This window comes from Hippocampus bargibanti, linkage group LG04, assembly GCF_051943395.1.
Source record: "Hippocampus bargibanti isolate YZ-2025 linkage group LG04, ASM5194339v1, whole genome shotgun sequence".
In the NCBI taxonomy this organism is placed as follows: Eukaryota; Metazoa; Chordata; class Actinopteri; order Syngnathiformes; family Syngnathidae; genus Hippocampus; species Hippocampus bargibanti.
In genome coordinates, this window is record NC_142737.1 from 11,416,051 (window position 1) to 11,435,971 (window position 19,921).

At 39.5% G+C, this 19,921-nt stretch overlaps 3 protein-coding genes across 5 annotated transcripts; 2 read left to right on the plus strand and 1 right to left on the minus strand.

Annotated features, from left to right (window-relative positions):
* The first annotated feature begins 1,885 nt into the window (after window positions 1-1,885).
* Window positions 1,886-10,811, plus strand: LOC148898984 (cell division cycle protein 20 homolog B-like). Of its 3 annotated transcripts, XR_016114847.1 has the most exons (10): window positions 1,886-1,936; window positions 6,512-6,713; window positions 7,215-7,315; window positions 7,408-7,453; window positions 7,933-8,043; window positions 8,964-9,175; window positions 9,268-9,362; window positions 10,162-10,271; window positions 10,497-10,622; window positions 10,699-10,811. XR_016114847.1 is itself a non-coding variant. In XM_088995460.1 (9 exons), exons 1-9 carry the CDS (start codon window positions 1,904-1,906, stop codon window positions 10,550-10,552), a joined length of 966 nt encoding a protein of 321 aa, XP_088851586.1. In that variant the 5' UTR covers window positions 1,886-1,903; the 3' UTR covers window positions 10,553-10,810. The 3 variants fall into 3 exon arrangements, 2 of the variants coding, with proteins under 2 accessions (XP_088851586.1, XP_088851585.1); XM_088995460.1 differs by having other exon boundaries at window positions 10,497-10,810; XM_088995459.1 differs by having other exon boundaries at window positions 10,162-10,810.
* gpx8 (glutathione peroxidase 8 (putative)) lies at window positions 3,608-5,737 on the minus strand. Its single transcript, XM_088995458.1, has 3 exons — window positions 5,484-5,737; window positions 5,090-5,351; window positions 3,608-4,108 (listed from the first exon to the last, which is right to left on the minus strand). Exons 1-3 carry the CDS (start codon window positions 5,688-5,690, stop codon window positions 3,945-3,947), a joined length of 633 nt encoding a protein of 210 aa, XP_088851584.1. The 5' UTR covers window positions 5,691-5,737; the 3' UTR covers window positions 3,608-3,944.
* Window positions 10,812-15,510: 4,699 nt separating the features above from the next.
* LOC148898986 (granzyme A-like) lies at window positions 15,511-18,162 on the plus strand. Its single transcript, XM_088995461.1, has 5 exons — window positions 15,511-15,592; window positions 15,999-16,140; window positions 16,602-16,740; window positions 17,599-17,871; window positions 17,943-18,162. Exons 1-5 carry the CDS (start codon window positions 15,541-15,543, stop codon window positions 18,096-18,098), a joined length of 762 nt encoding a protein of 253 aa, XP_088851587.1. The 5' UTR covers window positions 15,511-15,540; the 3' UTR covers window positions 18,099-18,162.
* The last annotated feature ends 1,759 nt before the right edge of the window (window positions 18,163-19,921 follow it).

Genomic DNA, 19,921 nt, shown 5'->3' on the forward strand with positions numbered 1-19,921 from the left:
AGAAGGAAAAAGAAAAAACACACGAAGCCTGCGCGTGCCAGTGTTCGTGCACGCCACGGCGGGGAACATATGGAAGTGGCAGGTGGCAACAGCGCGCACCCTCATTCCCGCCTTTCCGTCCACTTAAAGCGCCCCAGTCCCGCGTCGCGAGGCGGCCCCATGGCGTAATGCGTGTGTCCATTGTTCAATCCTAATAACTTTCACTTCACCACGTGACACATCACAATAATTCAATGTTATGTCCGGAGGGACGACTTGCTTTGACCAATGTCTTTACTGTGCCGCCATGTTAGTAAACTCGCTGACGTCGTCACCGCTCTGCTTTACGACACTGCCGCGATGTTTTGTAGCAGAGTGGCATATGCTACATGCAAGTCACCTGCACGAGCGATCAACCGCGATACACATTGATACTGAAACATCACTCACGTACGCAGTTTTTCCGGAAATGTCAAAATAAGCCGAGTAGGGCCATACCTGCCAACCTGGCTAATAGCTGCCATTATAAATGATTATAATTCTCGTATAAGCGTTTTTGTACGATGCACATGATTTGAAATTAAAAAACACCAACACAAACTGAAACGCAGACAGTTTACCGCGCATGCGCAGGTTATGACTATCAAACCGACTCCGAAACGATAAAAAAACAGTATAAAATTGAGGATTACTTTTCCCGGTTTTTTTTCGTATAAAGGTTATAGTACGACGTACATTAGGTTATACATTTGAAAAGATAAAAAACGTATAAAATACGGGGGAAACATATAAATAGGCCAACACTAAAATCGGAATAATGAAAATTCCAGAACGAAGTTGTGGAATAGAACAACAAAAGTGTAATGATCTGTTGCTAAATTGTGTAAATTGTGTTTAATAAAATATATAATTTCAAATACGGTGGGATTACATCTCAAAATATGTTAAACAGTCTTCATCAGCATTTACCCAGAAACAAAGGCTCCCTTAACAACAAAACAACCCCCCCCCCCCCCCCCCCCCCAAAAAAAAAATCTACACCCTTTAAGCTGACATAAACTGGCCTTCAACTGATAGTTATTGTTTTTCTTTAACTCCTGTGTCCATGTTACCAGTGGAAACCAAGACGCGGAGGGAACCTAAGTAGGAGAGGGCGCACTCAATTCAACACACAAACACGCGCGCGCATACTTTGAGCGAGAGAGTGAAAAAAGCTGCCAATCACAGAAGCGAAGGAAGAGTTGCTTCCCGCCGCAAAGAGCGCCTGGGGTGGTACTATTTAGTAGCTCGCAGCGTCCAGGAGAGAGCAGACAACACACAACAGCTGTAGAGGTGGAAGGTGGCAGCCATTCGCCTCGGCCAGGCTGAGAAGACAAAAAAGGGGTGGGGGGGGACGGATGATGACTCTGGAAGGCCAAGAAACGCGTTGTAGGGGTGAGTGGTTCAAAACGTTAAAACAATGTCTATGTTTGCGGATCTATTGATATTCATCAATATGTATTTATTTTTAACAAGTATAAAATAGACACGGAAAGAGTCCAAATGAAATTAGATCAAACTATGCATTTTTAATGCATGTTTGGATGGCAGCAGATATGAAAGGGGAAAAAACAGGAATTGAGTTTGTGAACAATGTTTCATTGGTCAGTACAATTAATATATCAATTGAAACAATTAAAGGCTTTCTGTTTCTGATTCTTTCTGATTCTGAAACAAAGTTAAAACAAGAACACGTCTTTGCAAGTTGACCATGACACTGTACAATGTAATTTCCCACCACCTCAATACATTTAGTTATATGACATATTGCAATATTTGTTTTCAAGCAACAAATTAGGATGATCACATTTAGCTTGTCCTTATGTACAAGACTGATCATTATCTGTGTTTGGTGTGCAGGCTAAGAAGAGAAGAACGCACCAGGATGGATAGTAGAAGGAGAAACTACCCTTTTCAGGTAATGTCTTACACCCAACTAAGCCATTCAATCGTGTTTGTCTGCTCTTTTTGGTTTGAGCTGGCTGTGACAGCGTGGCAGTGTTTACTGCATGCTGATGTTGGATTGACAGCTGTCAGTTGCACTCCTCACTGCTGCTGCTACTACTACAAACACACGTCATTCATCTTATCCACACACACACAACTTGTGTCACTTATTTTTTGTGCTTTTTGAAACACCCTAAAATGGCACAAGATGGCGCCAAAATTCGCAAGAGAGTTAAGCCTGGATTGTTAGTGGAGAGTTCAGTATCATGGCCAATTAACAATTGCTTTTTTTGGGGGGTGGGCATGGCTCATTCCCTGAACCTCACATGTAGTTACTACTGAATTATCTCATGAACAGATCTATAAACATGATTGAGATGTTTTAAATGATATCTAAACAGAAGAACAATGAATGTCAGTCCCTTGTTGTCACGACTGTGGATGGTCGTGAGGCAGTGTCTTGTTAGCTGGTTTGTTGTTGCGTGCCAGCTTACGTGCGACTGCCCAACGACTGTTCACACCAACAAACAGTACTGCATTTACAAACAAACTGTTTTGTTATCATTTCCATGGCAACGAGCTATTTAGAATATATACAGGACACCAGCGATGTATTTTTTTTTAGCAATTCACTGCCAGATGTGCAAAAATGTGTCCACTCCAGTGCCAGGGTTTTTATCATTGTCACTTGAATTCCAGGACCCACATGATATTAAGTTTTAGTACTACATAAACATTTAATTCAGTGCAAGAAACCTGAGACTCTCTTCTTTCATCAGAAAAAAAGTTAATTCCTACATTATATCGGTCTGGAGTTATATGAGCTTGACATGGGGATGGCTGTCCAAAATACAATGCAATACATATTGGTTTGTATAGCACTGAACAACTGAAGCTGGAAAAAAAGTGCTAGCATGCAAAAAAGGAAAATGCTCCCCCTTTGTGGAAAAGGAAAAAAAAACAATGCCAGAGGCCATGGCCATCAGCTTTATCAGCACCCATGCATGAAAAAAGAAAACCCGAACAAATTCAGTAATGGCGCTCTATGTCATATTTTCAATTCCCGAATACATTTGTGAATTTGTGGCAGTGAATGAGTTCTTTGAGGATTCTACCAACTAAAACCCAGTGTTCAAATAAATAACCTAAAAATTAAAATTTTGTATGCATCAACACTATAACGTATGCATGTGAGGTACTCAGGTACTGTATAAAAGTGATTTACGTCTACAGTTTTGGTTAAGTTATTAAAAGTTGTAATTATCGCATATTGTACCATGACAACAATACAAAATCAGCACTCGTTTATGCGTGCTGGCATAAATGTGACTGATGATGGAAGCGATTGGTCGTAACTTCCTTGCTTAGAGCCACAAAAAAAATCAAATTCTGTGAACTTTATACATAAACATATGAAGGACAAAAACATGGTTCTCAAATAAATACCTTACCTGATAAGTGAAATTACCCCATTGAGTCCATGACGCTGAAAGGAAACAAGGTATGAATCATCACTAGGTATGAATCATCACTAGTACAATAATTGCAACTTACCACCAATACGCAGAAGAGGTGATCTTCTGTAAAACGAATTAGACGTATCAGAAATGCTCTATATAATATACAAGTCAGAGATAATGTATTGATATAGAAAAACATTTTAATTAAAAAGAAAATAAATGTCATTGAGATGTTTTGAACACCTGAGTGTTTAAACACCCATAAATGGTCTGGGAAAATTCATGATTGTAAATGTTTTCATCCAATTCAAATGCTGTACATGCATGCACACAAACATACATTGCTGTTAGCCACACGTTGCTATTTTCTGAAAATGAATGTTTCATTATCCCACTTTTTGGAGCCATGGTCCACCCACGGTCAAAGTAGCCTAACAGTTCGGTCCTGCTGATCCTGGTCGTCATGGCACAGGACAGGTTTAGGCTGCATGTCCAATCAGTAACTTTGAATAAACACCGTCATAGCTCCGCACGCTTTTTCAAGATGATCTCCCGCACCAGCGCCGCCACTTCTTGGCGAACGCTCTCCATGGGCTCGTCTGCTCGCCAGAAGCGCACCACTCGGCCTTCGGGATTCACCAGAAACTTCCAAAAGTTCCACTTGGGAATTTTCTGCACGGAATCTAGAGAATAAATATATATTGTACAGAATAATAAGGAACCATACCAACAGAAATACATGGGGACCTCTGTATACAAAGTTCCAGGCCGTTGTTTTAAGGCAAAATAATAAATTGATGGACACCATATAAAAGATAGATTGTATCACAAAATAATAAAATATATATAAAGGCAGGGGTTGATGTTTTTTTATGTTACAAATACATTATAAAAACATACTAGGTCCTTTCCGCCAAATTCTATGTAGAAATTCAAATTGTACAGATCATGTGCGTTGACTTCATGTTTCTTGCCAAACATAAAATTGGAAATTATCCAGTGGCGGACTGTCAAGACCTGCAAAGCCTTCTCTGCTGGCCTAAAAATATCTGAATCATGGCCTGATGTTGATTATATTTTGTCCATGAATTATGATTAAATAATTCCAAATTGTCTTTCAGCTTCCTGTCATTACTTTTCCCCAGTTGAGCTGCTTCCAGATGTTTTTGTATTTAAGCCAATCACATTTTAGCCACCATTTATTACCAGGGTCATAAATCGAGCTGCATAAGCAAATATATTGTGTTGATTTAATAGCAATTTTGTCAACCCACAATGGCTGAAGAAGAAGAAATGAATTTGGTTGGTTGGTTTGGTTGGTTGGAGATTTCTCCACTGTGAGACTAATAAAGGCATATCCAATCCAAATCCAATCCAATCAAGATGAAATGGACATCATTAAGAACCGTTGGTTAGTTATTTTCTGGCTAATGGCACCCTCTAGTGGACTTGTCGTAAATCATACCACACTATTTCCAGTCTGGATGGATTCAGACTTAGCACTACTGAAGGCCTAGTGGTGAAACCCATGGCCCACCACTGAAATTATCATTACCTTCAAAGCCAATATACATTCAAGTGTTCTTTTCACCAAGTGTTGCTTCTTTAGATGAGTTAACCATTCAAGAAACACAGATTGACATTGTGCGTTTAAGTGTTAGTACCTGTAAGGAATTTGAAGGCTGGTTCAGCCTCGGAGCCCATTATTTTAATCTTGCCAAAGAATGGGAAAGTGATGCCGTATGTGGATTTGGCAAACGCTTCAATGTAACTACTGGTTCCGGTCTCGGTGTCACCGAACTGCCCGCAGGGAAAGGCCAGGACGTTGAAGTGAGACGTTCCCAACTCTCTGTGGAGCTCCTGAAGTGACATGTAAGCTTCCTCCGTCTGCTCGCTGTGGCTCGCCACGTTGACAACAAGGGAAGCCTGTGTGGAGCGGGAGACGTTACAAACGTTCCCCCCAAAGAACACTTAATACGACTTACTCTAACTTAAAACTTCAGACAGTGTAATTTTGCGGTCGAGTTTTCTAAAGTCCAGCTGATGGTGTGGACTTACTTTTCCTCGGTACTTCTCCAAAGAGACCGTCTTCCCTTTCGCGTCTTTCACCTCAAAAGAATAAAAGTCAACTGGTTTTCGGGGCTTCAGCAGCTGCGTCTGGAGCAGGAACAAACAGCCCACGCCGACAGTCATGCTCAACAAGACGGTCAACCTCTTCACTTTGGCCGCGGAGGACTTGACGGGGTAGCCCCCTAAGGCCTCCATTTTAGAGGGGGCATAAAGGAGAGCCGACGGGCGGGGGCGAAGTGATGATGAAGGAACACGGGCAGAGTCACGCTAACCGGAAAATAATTTGTGCAATCTGCGTGCCTCCTTCAAAATAAAGGCAATTAACTTAGTTTTCAAATTCACAGGGGTTTTACGTTATCCCCATGTTTGAATGTTTATTTTCTGGATTGTGTTTAATTGCACTTCTTCTATCTGAACGAAAAAAATACGTGTGTCTGTCACTCATTATTAGCAAAGAAAGATAAACAAACGTAAATTAGTAATCTGTTCAGAATAGCTCAAGCCTATCAATACTGACTTTGAGAGTAAAAGTTTGCCTTTCACCCTGGACAATAAAAAAGATGAATAATTTTTGTTATTGAACATAGCCACGCACGTTTGTGATTATTTAATTTGACGTAATTGGTCCCAAATTACCGTATTTCCCAGTACATCGGAGTAAGAGGCACACACCAAATGAATGGTGTATTTTCAATGAATGAAAAAAGTTTCTAAAAAGACAATATAGGAATATACAAGGTTTCCAAATATAATGCACACCACATTATAAGGCGCTACAGTAGAGGCTGGGGTTACACATTGCTTCTTCTACAGGGGAAAATGGAGTCGGTAGATGATAAGAGTAGTTGTGAGACCTGTTGTGGCTCAATATTACTTCATATATAAGGCACACCTGCGTATAGGGCAGAGGGTCATCTTTTGAAGAAAATCAAGGCTTTTGGGTGCGCCTTATACACCGGAAAATACGGTATAGATTTACTCCAAATAGTATATCTTTGTTGTTGCTCCCTTTGCAGGGTGAACCCGAGATTTGTGTGACGTCATACAAGCGCTTTCGAACGTGGCTAATCCACAAAGGCAATCTCGAGAGTCCCGCTGCGAGTACGCCCCTGGCCACTGAGCAGTGCTGTCGACCCATTTTTAAATTTGATGGAGTCTGCCAAAGGTTGGAACTGGATTCTCCCCCTCGCCATTCGGAAATGGCCCAGAGAGCACAAGGTGCAGTAATCCCTCGTTTTTTTTCGCAGTTAATGGGCCCAAGACCACCCGCGATAGACGGAAATCCGCGATGTAGAGTTATATATAATTAACCCACGTGATAAAACAGAGGAGGTGCTGAGCTGAGAAGGTGCACCACCAATGCACATAGCCGTAATCTATGAGAAATTGAGCTGTCAGAGGGTGACGTCAGCGCTGGGAACCAATCAAGCAACAGCTACGTAGAAAACTTCTGAGTCATTGAGCATTTTTTTTTAATTCTGAACGTTTTTTTCCCGTGAAAAAAAAAGTGATGCACTGAAACTGCGATAAATCAACCGCAAAGTAGCGAGGGATCACTGTTGTGCAAAATGTTTGTTTTACATGGTTCAGTTCAACGTGCAAATACATAGATTCTACTGAACAGAAGGAAGCTTTTGCACACCCACCACCAATCGCCAGTTAAATTCATGCCCTTCATGTACAAACCATAATATTTATTTCCTTATTTATTTGAATCAGAGCCGAGGCTGATTGTGTGTGAGCCCAACGGAACGTCAAAGACACAACGCATCATCGCAAACCCCAGAAGATGTTCAGTCATGTTCAATGCGCCACAACAGGTGTGTTCACTGTTGAATCGTTTTCATGGGAATTTTTGCTGGCTAATCTGCTGACAAAATATGTAAACCTTTCAATGTTGTTGTTTTTTTAGGAATGGATTTGGACTGCACGTGAAAGTGGGGATGCACAATCAACTGGTGCGGTTTGACTGAACTTTTACTTGGCATGAGATGACAAGAGTAGTACTGTATTGATTATATTGCATAGCATACCTTGTTCCAAGGATGGGGAATTGAAATACTTGAGGAACAATTTTTCATCAGTGCTAATTGGGGGACACAGGAACACATACTCTCTAACCAGACATAGAACAAAAAATGTCACTTTATATATGGACAAAATATGTACATGTGCACAAAAGACCTGCTTTTAATATATTTAACTTTTCATCATATGTGTACCCTTTAAAAATATTGATTATTCTAATCCAATAACCAAGGGTTGAAGCAAACATCAAAACAACAGTGACTTTGTTGGTTAATGTTGACATTACAATTTAAAACTATACAGCATAACCTCTGTGGAAAATCCTCTAAATGTTAAAAAATAAAACCAACCACCATTTTTGCTCAACCCTTCTCCTTGCATTAAATATTTTTTTCCAATGCACATTTAGAAAAATTCCAAAGTGATCCCAAGCCATTTTCGCTTCTGAATTCATCTTCAGCGAGTCCCAGAGGAGAGTCGGCGCTCAAGTTGGCTGCCCCCTCGCTGGTAAACGACTACTGTAAGACAGTTTCTCCTCTTTGTTGGTATTTTCTTTTCATCCTCGATATTTATTAACTCATTCACTGCCAGATGTGTGCAAAAATGGGTCCACTCCAGTGCCAGGGTTTTTGTCATTGTCACTTGAATTCCAGGACTCACAGAATACAGTGACACCTCGGTTTACGAACCCCTTGGCTTACGAACTTTACGGTTTATGAATGTTAAATTTATGAAAATGTTACATTGGCATACAAACTATTTTTCGGGATACACATGGAGCTGCCGCAATGAGTGATATGTTGTTCGCGAACGAGTCCGTTCTCCTAACAAGAAAATGGCAGCCGACTGTTTTTGTCCTCTATTCCCCGCCCCCAGTCTTCGGTTAAAGCCACGTGACTGGTCAAGTGAGGGGAGGTGGTTTAAACATTATAGAGACAGGCAACAGGCAGACGACAGTGACAGAATTTCAACTTTGATAGTTCAAAGGCAGAGTGTAGACTGCAAGGTTAAAATATCCCATCAATCAGGCTCCACAAATAACCCGCACAAGCCATCTGTACACTTGCAACCCAGCTAAACAGAACACAATTGATGAAGAACTAGGTAAAATTATCGCAGAGAAAAGAAGGTAAAAGAAGAAGGTTACGTTCCTCATCAAGTGTTTAATGCTGAGGAAACCGGCCACTCCATTCCATCAAGCCAAAAATGACCATCACAAAGGTAAATAAAATGACTTTATTATACTGTACAGTTTATTTCTTTAATTATAATACCATAGCACATTTATTATACATAAAATAAGTTATGTTTTGTGTAGTTGACTGACAAACCGATTGTCTTGCCTACCGACTGACGCCTCATCACACCTACCAAGATACCAACTGACTGACCGACCTTCCAACCTACATTTCAGTGAACTTCCCATCTCCTCCCTCGCAGATGCAGATCTTCTGGACTGCAGCTGTACCGGCATCCTCGCATTAGCTCTGGACTCTTCTGTTTACATTTGGAATTCAGAAACTCACTCTCTGCTCGGTCGGCTGGACCCGCGTCCCGAACCGGGTCATCAGCGCAACCAGACGGTCTCGTGTATACGCTGGAGTGCGGACGGACGTGTCCTCAGTATCGGAACCAGGCGAGGGGAGGTGCAGGTATGCACATAACAGGACATGTTGGGGGCGCTGAAGGCTTGAGAGACCAAATTGAATCAGCGCTGCCATTTTTGTATGTGTTGACTTTGCAGTTGTGGGACATTGAACAGAGGAAGAATTTGAGGTCATTGCTTTCACACCTGTCCGTGGTTCGAGGTCTTTCCTGGAAACAGCAACTTCTCAGCAGGTAGCAAGTGAACATTATCCAAAGCCCATCAGAGGTATACCATAAAGGTTTTTCGATATCTAGCTTTGCAAATGTCCCCATTGTGGGACGATTAAAGGTTTTTTGATTCAGATTCTGATCATTTGAGCACAGTAGCTCCATCAAATTCTTGTTGATAGAATTATATGTTATTTACATAACTGGATTTACATTCAAATACTTATATCCAAATTGGATTGGATTGGATTTACATTTATTAGTCTCGTAATGGAGAAATCTACATTTCTCAGCAGCAAAGTTATGAAAGGAATGAAAGAAGCCGAAAAATTAAATTCAGGAGCTTCTGGAAAGGCAGCCACTCTCGCGGCGCCATCTTGAAGTCAAAAGAACAAACAAAAAAACAAAATAACAAATAATAATATAAATAATATTAAAAAATCAAGGCTCATGAGAGCACTTGCTGATGGCTGCCTACTTGGGCACCATCTTGGACTTCTTCGATGGAAAAATGAAATCATTGAATTGAAGAATGAAAGAAATATGGACCCAAATATGGACCCAAACTGATTTTTTTACCCCCTACATGTTCACATGTACATATCTTCTTTTTCTACTTCCATTCCTTTCATAACTTTTCTGCTGTGAAATGAAATGTAAATTTCTCCACTTGCGAGACTAATGAAGGAAAATCCAATCCAAATCCAATCCAATACATTCGAGTGGTTGATAATATTTCCCAAATTACACATTGGTAGCAGGTTAAATTTACGAGAGCTTGTTTTTGCCTCCCTATGCTCCCTCTGCTTTGACTCTTTGGCAGTGGCTCCATCCTGGGACACATACATCATGATGATTTGCGGGCTCCATCTCCCGTACGGTGCACGGCTTTCCAACAAGATGGCCTGTGCAGTCTTCAGTGGTCCCCCGGAGGTGAGTGGCTGGCCAGCGGCTCTGCGGATGGCCTTTTCCACATTTGGGACCATGACGTCACTGGGTCACGTCAGCCGCTCACCACAATGAAGCAGCCTAGCGCTGTCAAGGTGTCAATCAATAAAGTGACCTTTTTTTTTTACATTAAGTGGGGTTCACTCCTATTGATTTTTTAGATCCGAAGTTAAGATCTTTTGAAGCATTGACATGGTTGTATGTTTTCAGGCGATGGGATGGTGTCCTTGGAAGAGAAATGTGATGGCAACGGGTGGAGGGTGTGAAGATGGAAAGCTTCGAATTTGGGACACCGGGTTGGCCCGTTGTGTCAGTTCTGTTGACACCTACTCACAGGTGCATTGATTTTCTGAGCATCACTCAAGCGCTGACAACTGACGTCTGTTCATTCTTGGAACAACTCCAATTGCAGATCTGTTCACTGAACTGGGTTGAGACAACCAGAATATTGGTGACCGGGCATGGGCGTCCCCATAACAGCGCCATTTGCTGGGACTGCAATTTCTCTTCACTCGGGCCTCTTTTGCACCTTTCAGGTAAAACAATTTATTTAGTAGTCGAGTCAGAATGGGTCAAAATATCAGCCCGTCACAGATTGATGTTGAGTAGTCACAACGTACATTTACATTTTCGTGATGTATGGTATCTGAGAGTGGGACTAACCTCATGAGAAAAGCCGGTTATTTATGAGCAGTACACACTGAATCGATTTCATGGAAAATGTTGCTGGCTAACGAACATCGAATTCAGCCAATAAAGCCCAGCCAGGAAGCGTATTTTTGTCTTGGTTACTTTGCTGGTGGTCTCTCACAACATCACAGAAACATTTGGAGGTTAGCTTAGTGCTATATAGCTGCTACCTCGGATTCTATCAATCAAGCTAATTTCAACTTTTCCGAAGGTTAACACTGCTTGGGAAACACTTCGGTTTTCTCTGGTTCAATAAACGTATATGTATTAAACAAGTTACGCTTTTTTCAAAGTGTGATAGATTTTTTTGCTTAATTTTGGGTGCCACAAGAGGGTGCTAGCATACCGCTAGTGGCTAACGGTGAGTCATTGTTTCAAAAAAATCTGTTCCAAATGATCTTATCACATTATCAAGGTCGTGTAAATGGTGACGCTTTGCACGAGGTCACGTTTTTTAACGTTTAGAATCTAGACCTCGATGGTTTATCAATCGGACAAGGTATTTTAAAGATGACATATTTAAAATGCTTACCAGTCGGAGCTCTCAAACTTTCCCTTGAATGTTGGCATGACTTTTTTTTCCCTTTTTTTTCTCCAGGTCATTCAAGTCGTATTCTGCATGTGTCCTTAAACAAGGTCGGTAGCCAGCTCTTCACTGCAGGTGCCGATCAATGTCTTCGCGTTTGGAACATGCCATTTCCTGCATCTCAGCTTTGTTCAGAAAGTACGCTTAACGTATGCGGTCAACACATCACCAGTGCTGCAACGCGACAAATGCACGGTTCTTTTTCACACTTGCAGTCCGTTGAGAACACCACTTTTGTGACAAAAGACTTGCATCCTTCTAGCCCAGGCTTGGGCAAACTACGGCCCGCCCCACTTTTCACAACATGAAGCACAATGAGACAACTAATCACATTAAAAAAACATTGTCACAACGTATAAAGTTTTTTTTTAAATCAAGAATGTACCAAAATGCTACCTTGCTTAATTTACAGTAAATGTGCATGGCTGTAGATTTTGCTGCAGTCGTCGATTGTCATTGTGGTGCACAATGCAACGTTTGCATTACTTCTTACGAGCCACTAAGCCCCTTTCATAAGTCTCACGTACACTTTACAGTCACGGTTTAATGTAAATTTACGTTTTGTAGCGTCACATATGTTGTTAGCTTCTTTTGACTCTTTCTTCTGGGCTGAGGTTCTGTGCATCTATTTTGGAAAATGACATGCAATTGCACGACTTTATAACGCTTGCGAAAGTCCGGAAGAAAGGAGGAGGCTTCTGATTGGCTGCCGTGCCGAGTATGCAAATTTCAACTGCAGGTAGCCGACGTCTGTGTTCTCGGCGACGGTACACGTGTATTGTTTGCGCCGGAATGCGAGGGCGTCAGTGGAGAGTTTGTTGCGCGCTCGGTCAGGACAAACCATCTATGATTTGGCGGAATTTAACACGTAGTATTATTAACAAGTAGGTATTATTGAGCTTGAATATTTTGTTGTGTAATAATATGTTTTGAATGTTGAAAGTGATTCCATTTTTCAATAAATGTTGATTTCCTTAACTTTGCCCCTTCAATGAAAACTTATTAAAAACAGACGCAATCTTGATAAATCACAGTGCATATGTTATTTTAATCTAGTTCCATTTCCTCCTCCAAGTATCTGCGAAATAGTATGTAAACGCCATATTACTTGAGACAAATTGATTAACTGATCAGGGATATTTTTCACATTTGAAAGACAGTTAATTAAATTGGGTTCTTACTGTGCTGTGAGGTTTGTACACACTACATTTAAAGGACAACCGACATCATTTTTTTGTTTCCCACTGACATCAGAAAAATGTTTTATAGCATCTAAAATACCCAAATCAGGCAGACTGATATTTTTAGTTAAATGAAAAACACCAATAAAAATGACATCAAAATGAATCCGGAAATGGCCAGTTTCAGAAGGTCCCAGTCCCTTGGTCGTGACGTCACGCCAAGACGTCTTGCCTTGCTCGAGAATCAAAACAATGGCTTCAGATTGATGTTTTCTTGTTACTCATCCAGTTATGAATATGATTCAAATAGTTCTGAAGAGGAAAGCATAAATGTTTGCAATTGATTCAAGGAGTCCTCCCATATCAATTCGAGCCGTCAATGACAGCAATGTAGCACCCAGAAAATGCAGAAGATTGCGCCCAAGCTCCGTTGGAAATGGACAACGATTCACCACGGCGTTATTTATGTGTTTTCCTTCTAATTTCGCCATCAAAACGGATCAACACGAAGTTTTCAGACCAAACAAAGTACCCAAAATGCATTGTGTGTCGCTTTCTCGGTCAGGGGCGGTCCAAACGTGACGTCACATGGGGATCGTAATCAACTCGAAAACAAGACATCATGAATATTCAGCGCAAGTCTTAAAACGTAAACTATAGCTATATGCTGTGGAATCTTTGTAAAATACGCTCAGTCAAAGTCATTTGAAGTGATTTTATAAATTATGGACATAACTTGTCCGGAGGCGTCGGTTGTCCTTTAATGCTTTAGGTTTAGTATTTTCGGTCCAAACACTCCCTCCAAATGCTCCTGGCCCGGCCCCTCTGTCAAATTTTAGAACCCAATGCGGCCCGCGAGTCAAAAAGTTTGCCCACCCCTGTTCTAGCCTCTGAAAACCACCTTTTATTTAAACTATTTGTAGTAAATAAATAAATGGATTGGTGAACATATTAAATGGCTCATAATGTGTGTTTACTGTATATAGCCTTCTGGTTTTTCTTTGTATTCATTTTATATCTTAACACAGCATAACGCCAAATTAATACTAATACTAATACTCCTCTTCTTTTCCTTTCGGCTTTTCCCTCCAAGGGGTCGCCACAGCAAATCAGTGTCATACATCTTTAGCGGTTTGATTCGCATGTTTGTTTTGGCCAAGCTTTTACGTCGGATACCCTTCCTGACACAACCCTCTGTATTTATCCGGGCTTGGGACCGGCACAAGAAGACTTGTGTCCCTTTGTGGCTACAGAACAAGCAACTCGCTCAGTTAAAAGGCTCCCAAACACAAAATGGTCATCGGCACAGCAACATTCAAAAAAGCAAAAACTATACTAATACATTTTATTTTCAAGTGCCTTTCAAAACCCTCAAGGACACTTTACAGTCACAGACAAGCATAGAAAAAAATAGATACAATAATAAATAAAATCCAATTATAAATAGAAACAAGAGATAAAGCTACACAGAAAATGCTATTTTAAATAGGTGGGTTTTGAGATGCGATTTGAAGGTGGAAATGGCTCATAATGTGTGTTTACTGTATATAGCCTTCTGGTTTTTCTTTGTATTCATTTTATATCTTAACACAGCATAACGCCAAATTAATACTAATACTAATACTCCTCTTCTTTTCCTTTCGGCTTTTCCCTCCAAGGGGTCGCCACAGCAAATCAGTGTCATACATCTTTAGCGGTTTGATTCGCATGTTTGTTTTGGCCAAGCTTTTACGTCGGATGCCCTTCCTGACACAACCCTCTGTATTTATCCGGGCTTGGGACCGGCACAAGAAGACTTGTGTCCCTTTGTGGCTACAGAACAAGCAACTCGCTCAGTTAAAAGGCTCCCAAACACAAAATGGTCATCGGCACAGCAACATTCAAAAAAGCAAAAACTATACTAATACATTTTATTTTCAAGTGCCTTTCAAAACCCTCAAGGACACTTTACAGTCACAGACAAGCATAGAAAAAAATAGATACAATAATAAATAAAATCCAATTATAAATAGAAACAAGAGATAAAGCTACACAGAAAATGCTATTTTAAATAGGTGGGTTTTGAGATGCGATTTGAAGGTGGGAAGAGAATCGGTGTTACGAATTGGGAGGAAAATTAACAGTTTACCACTGAATGGAATTTTAAAGGTACCTCTTCTTTGAATTTACGACCTCAAGAGGAAGGTATGTCTCACTCATTGGTGAGAAAACCACAAGAACAACACTCGTGAAGACTTCCTTTGAAAGATAGCGTTAATTAAAAAAATAGTACTATACTTGTCATTTGTTATTTTTGTAAAATATTTTTTTTTGTTAATGGCATATCTGGTTGGGTTTGTCATTGTGTGGAGCACAGAGGTCACATTTTTTAATTGGAGCCCAATGAAAACAATACAAGTCCCATGATGGAGATTACAGAAAAAATGATCAGTTCTAAAAAATAAGTGCAAATAAAATCTCATTTACAAAGGATGATAACCTGTGTGGTATAATGCGAGGATAAGCAGCTTGGAAAATGAATGAATGAATAAATGCAAATGAGGCTGTTTTGGAACTAAATCAATGTAAAACATGAACCAGAGAATTAAAAGGGAAATACTCTGACATAATCAATGTAATTATTATATTTATTTATTTTTAACTCCTCACACGCTGCTCAAGATATTTTTTCATCATCCACGCAGCAATTGTCACAAACCGAGATCAAGGATGTGGCTTTTTTTTCTTGCTGTCTTTGAATCCCCAACGAGAGTATAAAAGGTGTGAACCAAAGAGGCCTAACAAGAAGGCAAACAAAATGTTGTTGAGTGGCTTTCTTTCTGCAGTGGCTCTCCTCATGGTTGCGCCAGGTGAGGAAACCCTTTGTGATTTATTATTATTATTATTATTATTATTGTGTTGTGATTTTTCCCTGCCCCTTCCCACTGCCACACTCACCAAACTGAGTACACGCTACATGCTGTTCTATCATCCTGAACTCTATTTTTTTCTCGTTTTTTTTAGCTGCAAGACCTCACTTCAACTTTTTTTTTGTTTGTTTTTGCATTACTACACTATGTCACTTTACATCTGACACTATCTCACTTTACATTCAGAAATTACATGTATTGTCTGTTGTCAATTGTCTGTCTTTTTTAGCCACATTATAAGTGCCTTGCACGCTGGATCCGAGAGGACATTAATTTAATCTGTGTTGTATGTCATGCATATTAGCATATTTGACAATAAAGCTGACTTTGACTTTGATTTTTACAGGTGATGCAAGTGAGATTATTGGCGGAAAAGAAGTCAAGCCCCACTCGTTGCCTTACATGGCGCTGCTTGTAAAAAATAATCCATACTGTGGGGCAGTTCTCATCTATCCTCAATGGGTTCTCACTGCTGCCCACTGTAATGAGTAAGTCTGTCGTTGATGATTTCATATGAGTAATAGCTTATCATGCATTTTCCCCAAAAATGTGAGAAGAAACAAAATGACAATTATTGTTAATTTCAAAAATATCATTCAATATTTATTATTATTATTATTATTATTATTATCAAAAATAGCATTCAATATTTATTATTATTATTATTATAATAAAGATGATTCAGATTATTATTATTATTATTATTATTATCATTATTATTATTATTATCATGACTATTTTTAGTGTACATGTAATATATTGTATCCACACTATTAATTGTTACTTTTGATTACAGCTGTACATTGTTTTCATAACATTTAAAAAAATCACCACAATCACAAGGCGTCACTTGAAGCAGTCGGCAGGGTACACCTTGAATTGATTGCCAGCCAATCACAGGCTTCATGTGATTTGACCTTCCCGTTTCCAAAATTTCCTTTGCATACAGTACAAAGAGAGTGTTGCTTGGTGTGCACGCCATTGACCAACGTAAAGAGGCATCCCGCCAAATAAGAAACGTCAAAAGAAAAGTTCCTCATCCCCGCTACGATCGAACGAGAAAGGTCAACGACCTTATGTTGCTCAAGGTGAAGTACATTCCCCACAGAATTCGCTCTTTGACCATCACAAGTGATAAATGTTTTTTTTTTCTTGAAACTATGCCACGTGCATAGTTTCACGAAAGAAATATTGAGATCGATCGATCGATCTAGCGAGATAGCTAGTGAAATCGCTAGCTAGCGATCTTGCTAGCTATCTGGCTAGCTATCTGGCTATCTCACTTGCTATCTAGATATCTCACTAGCTATCTATCTAGATATCTAGCTATCTCACTAGCTATCTAGCTATCTAGCTTACTATCTAGCTATCTCACTAGCTATCTAGCGAGCTATCTCGCTAGCTAGCGAGATAGCTATCTCACTATCTATCTAGCTACCTTGCCACCTATCTATCTATCTATCTATCTATCTATCTATCTATCTATCTATCTATCTATCTATCTATCTATCTATCTATCTATCTATCTATCTATCTATCTATCTATCTATCTATCTATCTATCTATCTATCTATCTATCTATCTATCTATCTATCTATCTATCTATCTATCCATCGTATGTATTGTATAGATGTATACTGTATATTTTTATAGTGACGTTTAGTCAACGCTGAGTGAAGAAACAAAACAGAAATAATCTTGATTTTGTTTTACTTTACTCAAAACTTTCGATTACCGCCATGTAGTCAAAAAATATGAAACTATTTGGCTTGTCACAATATGCCATTGGCATAAAAGAGCAAAGATATATGATATTTGCATTCAATAATAATAATAAGAATAAAAAATCTTGGGTGAGAACCTCAAGCGGGCCCTTTGCTGAGTCCCGCCTGCTTAATTTTGAAGCACAAAAATTCAAACATATTTTCAATGTATAAAATTTCCAGCTGGACAAAACTGTGAAGAAAACCAAGACGGTGAAGTGTTTGAAGCTGCCCCCTAAGGCCAAAGACCCAAAGGCTGGTAGCCGCTGTATGGTGGCCGGGTGGGGCAGAACGAGTGACGAGAACAAGATGTCCAACGTCCTCATGTCTGTTGATGTGACGGTCATCGACAGAAAGAAATGCAATTCTGCCGAGTATTATGACCAAAATCCGGTCATCACTGCAGGCATGATATGTGCCGGTTCGAATGGGGAAAAGGTGACGGACACCTGCAACGTAAGTGGCAGATTTGTAATTGTGTCCTCGAATCATTGAGATGTCCAAATCTCATCGTGTTTTGTCTTCAGGGAGACTCGGGAGGGCCACTGGTGTGCAAAGGGACACTCATGGGGATTATTTCGTTCGGACCCAGGTCTTGTGGCCAGACGAAGCCCCCCGGAGTCTCAACATTCCTCTCAATGGAGCAACTTGAATGGATCAGAAAAACCACAAATGAAAATTGAATGTAATCCTTTCTTCAGGATATATTTTGTTCCATTTCAATAAAGTTGAAACGAAAAAAGTTTTCTTACACATGGGCGGTATCGGAGCAATGGATTCATTATACTGTAAAGTCTCGTTATATCGATATTCTCGGGAGTCGGAAAAAAGTATCGATATAACCGGACTATCGATATATCCGATCTTGCGGCATGTAAATTTTCTCCTTGCATTCATAGAAATAGTATCAAATAGTAATAAGCAGTACTATCGATATAACCGATATCGATATAACGAGACTTTACTGTATTTATACATGTCACACACTGGTGTCAAAATCAAGGCCCAGGGGCCAGATCTGGCCCGTCACATTATTTTATTCAGCCCGTGAATGTAAATCAAGCATGTCAAGTGCCATGATGCTTGCTAAAGTCCGAACCAAAATTTCGAATTGTCCTATCTAAACCACAATAACAGTAATTAATTTTTAATTTTTTTTGATTTTTTGATTTAATTTGATTTGAAAACTAGTTATTCATCAATTTATCGTGCCCTCTGTATGTAGTATGTGGAGGGAATGAAATAATAATAATAATAATAATAATAATAATAATAATAATAATAATAATAATAATACATTTTGTTTAAAAGCGCCTTTCAAAACTCTCAAGGACACTTTACAGTCACAGGCTAAGTTTTTCTGTGGGTGAGCAGTGGCAGCCACATGCCTAGAAGTAACTCAAATAGATAGAAAGCTAGCTGGCTAATATATAGCTAGCTAGAGAGCTAGTTGTGTTAAGTTCATTCTGTCTCCTTATTATCTGTTACAAATTAGCTAGAAAAATTAACTGTTACAAATTAGATAAGTAGCTATTACTTATCTAATAAATAGATAGCTATATAGCTAATCACTTTACTTTTTACTTTAATCAAACTCACGCGCAAGTCATCTTCACCACTCCCCATTCCAGTGAAGATGGTCATCTCTTGCTAAAGAGGACGAACACTTATATAGCTAATAGATATATAGCGAGCCAGCTAGATAGTAAATAGCTAGATAGCTGTATATGTTACAATTCCACAAAAATGAGGGGAACATTTGCACACATAATTATGCTAGCATAAAGGCAGCTAACGAATATTCTAATAGCTTCCCCAAATTCATAACGGCCTTTGAGAGGAAACCGTAACTACAATATGGCCAGTGGCGAAAAATAAGTTTGACACCCTTGATGTAACATTTTCAGAATACTTGCAATTTTTACTCTTTATGGAGTCACTATTGATGGTGAAGTAGTGCAACTCATACTGGATTGTGAGAACAGGCAGCCCGGTAGTCGAGTGGTTAGCTCAACATCATGTGAACTGTCACAACCTGATGTTCTCAAGATCTGTGAGGTCTGCACCGCACAGGAAAAAGACAGCCGAAGCTTGTACTGAGATGACAGTACAGAGGTCTGAAAGCATGGTTCGTAAGAAATCTGTTTCAAAATGACAAGAACCAAATGTTTGTTCAAAATTAGATGAGACACTTGAGTAGAAGTCAGTTTTTGGTGACACCACAAAAATTGTGTATCATGCGAAGGTAGTTAGCATTTATTACCATAACAATGGGATAAGATAAATTTATGATATTGTATTACCATATATTCCGGTATATAAGGTGTCTTTTGAAACTTTTTACATATATAAGACACATCTTCAATGAATTATATATATATATTGTGTGTGTATATATAGTGTGTATATATAATGTGTGTATATATGGTTTCCAAATATAGTATATAAATATATATATTTTTTCCAAATATGATATAGAAATATATAAACTTTTTTCCAAACAGAA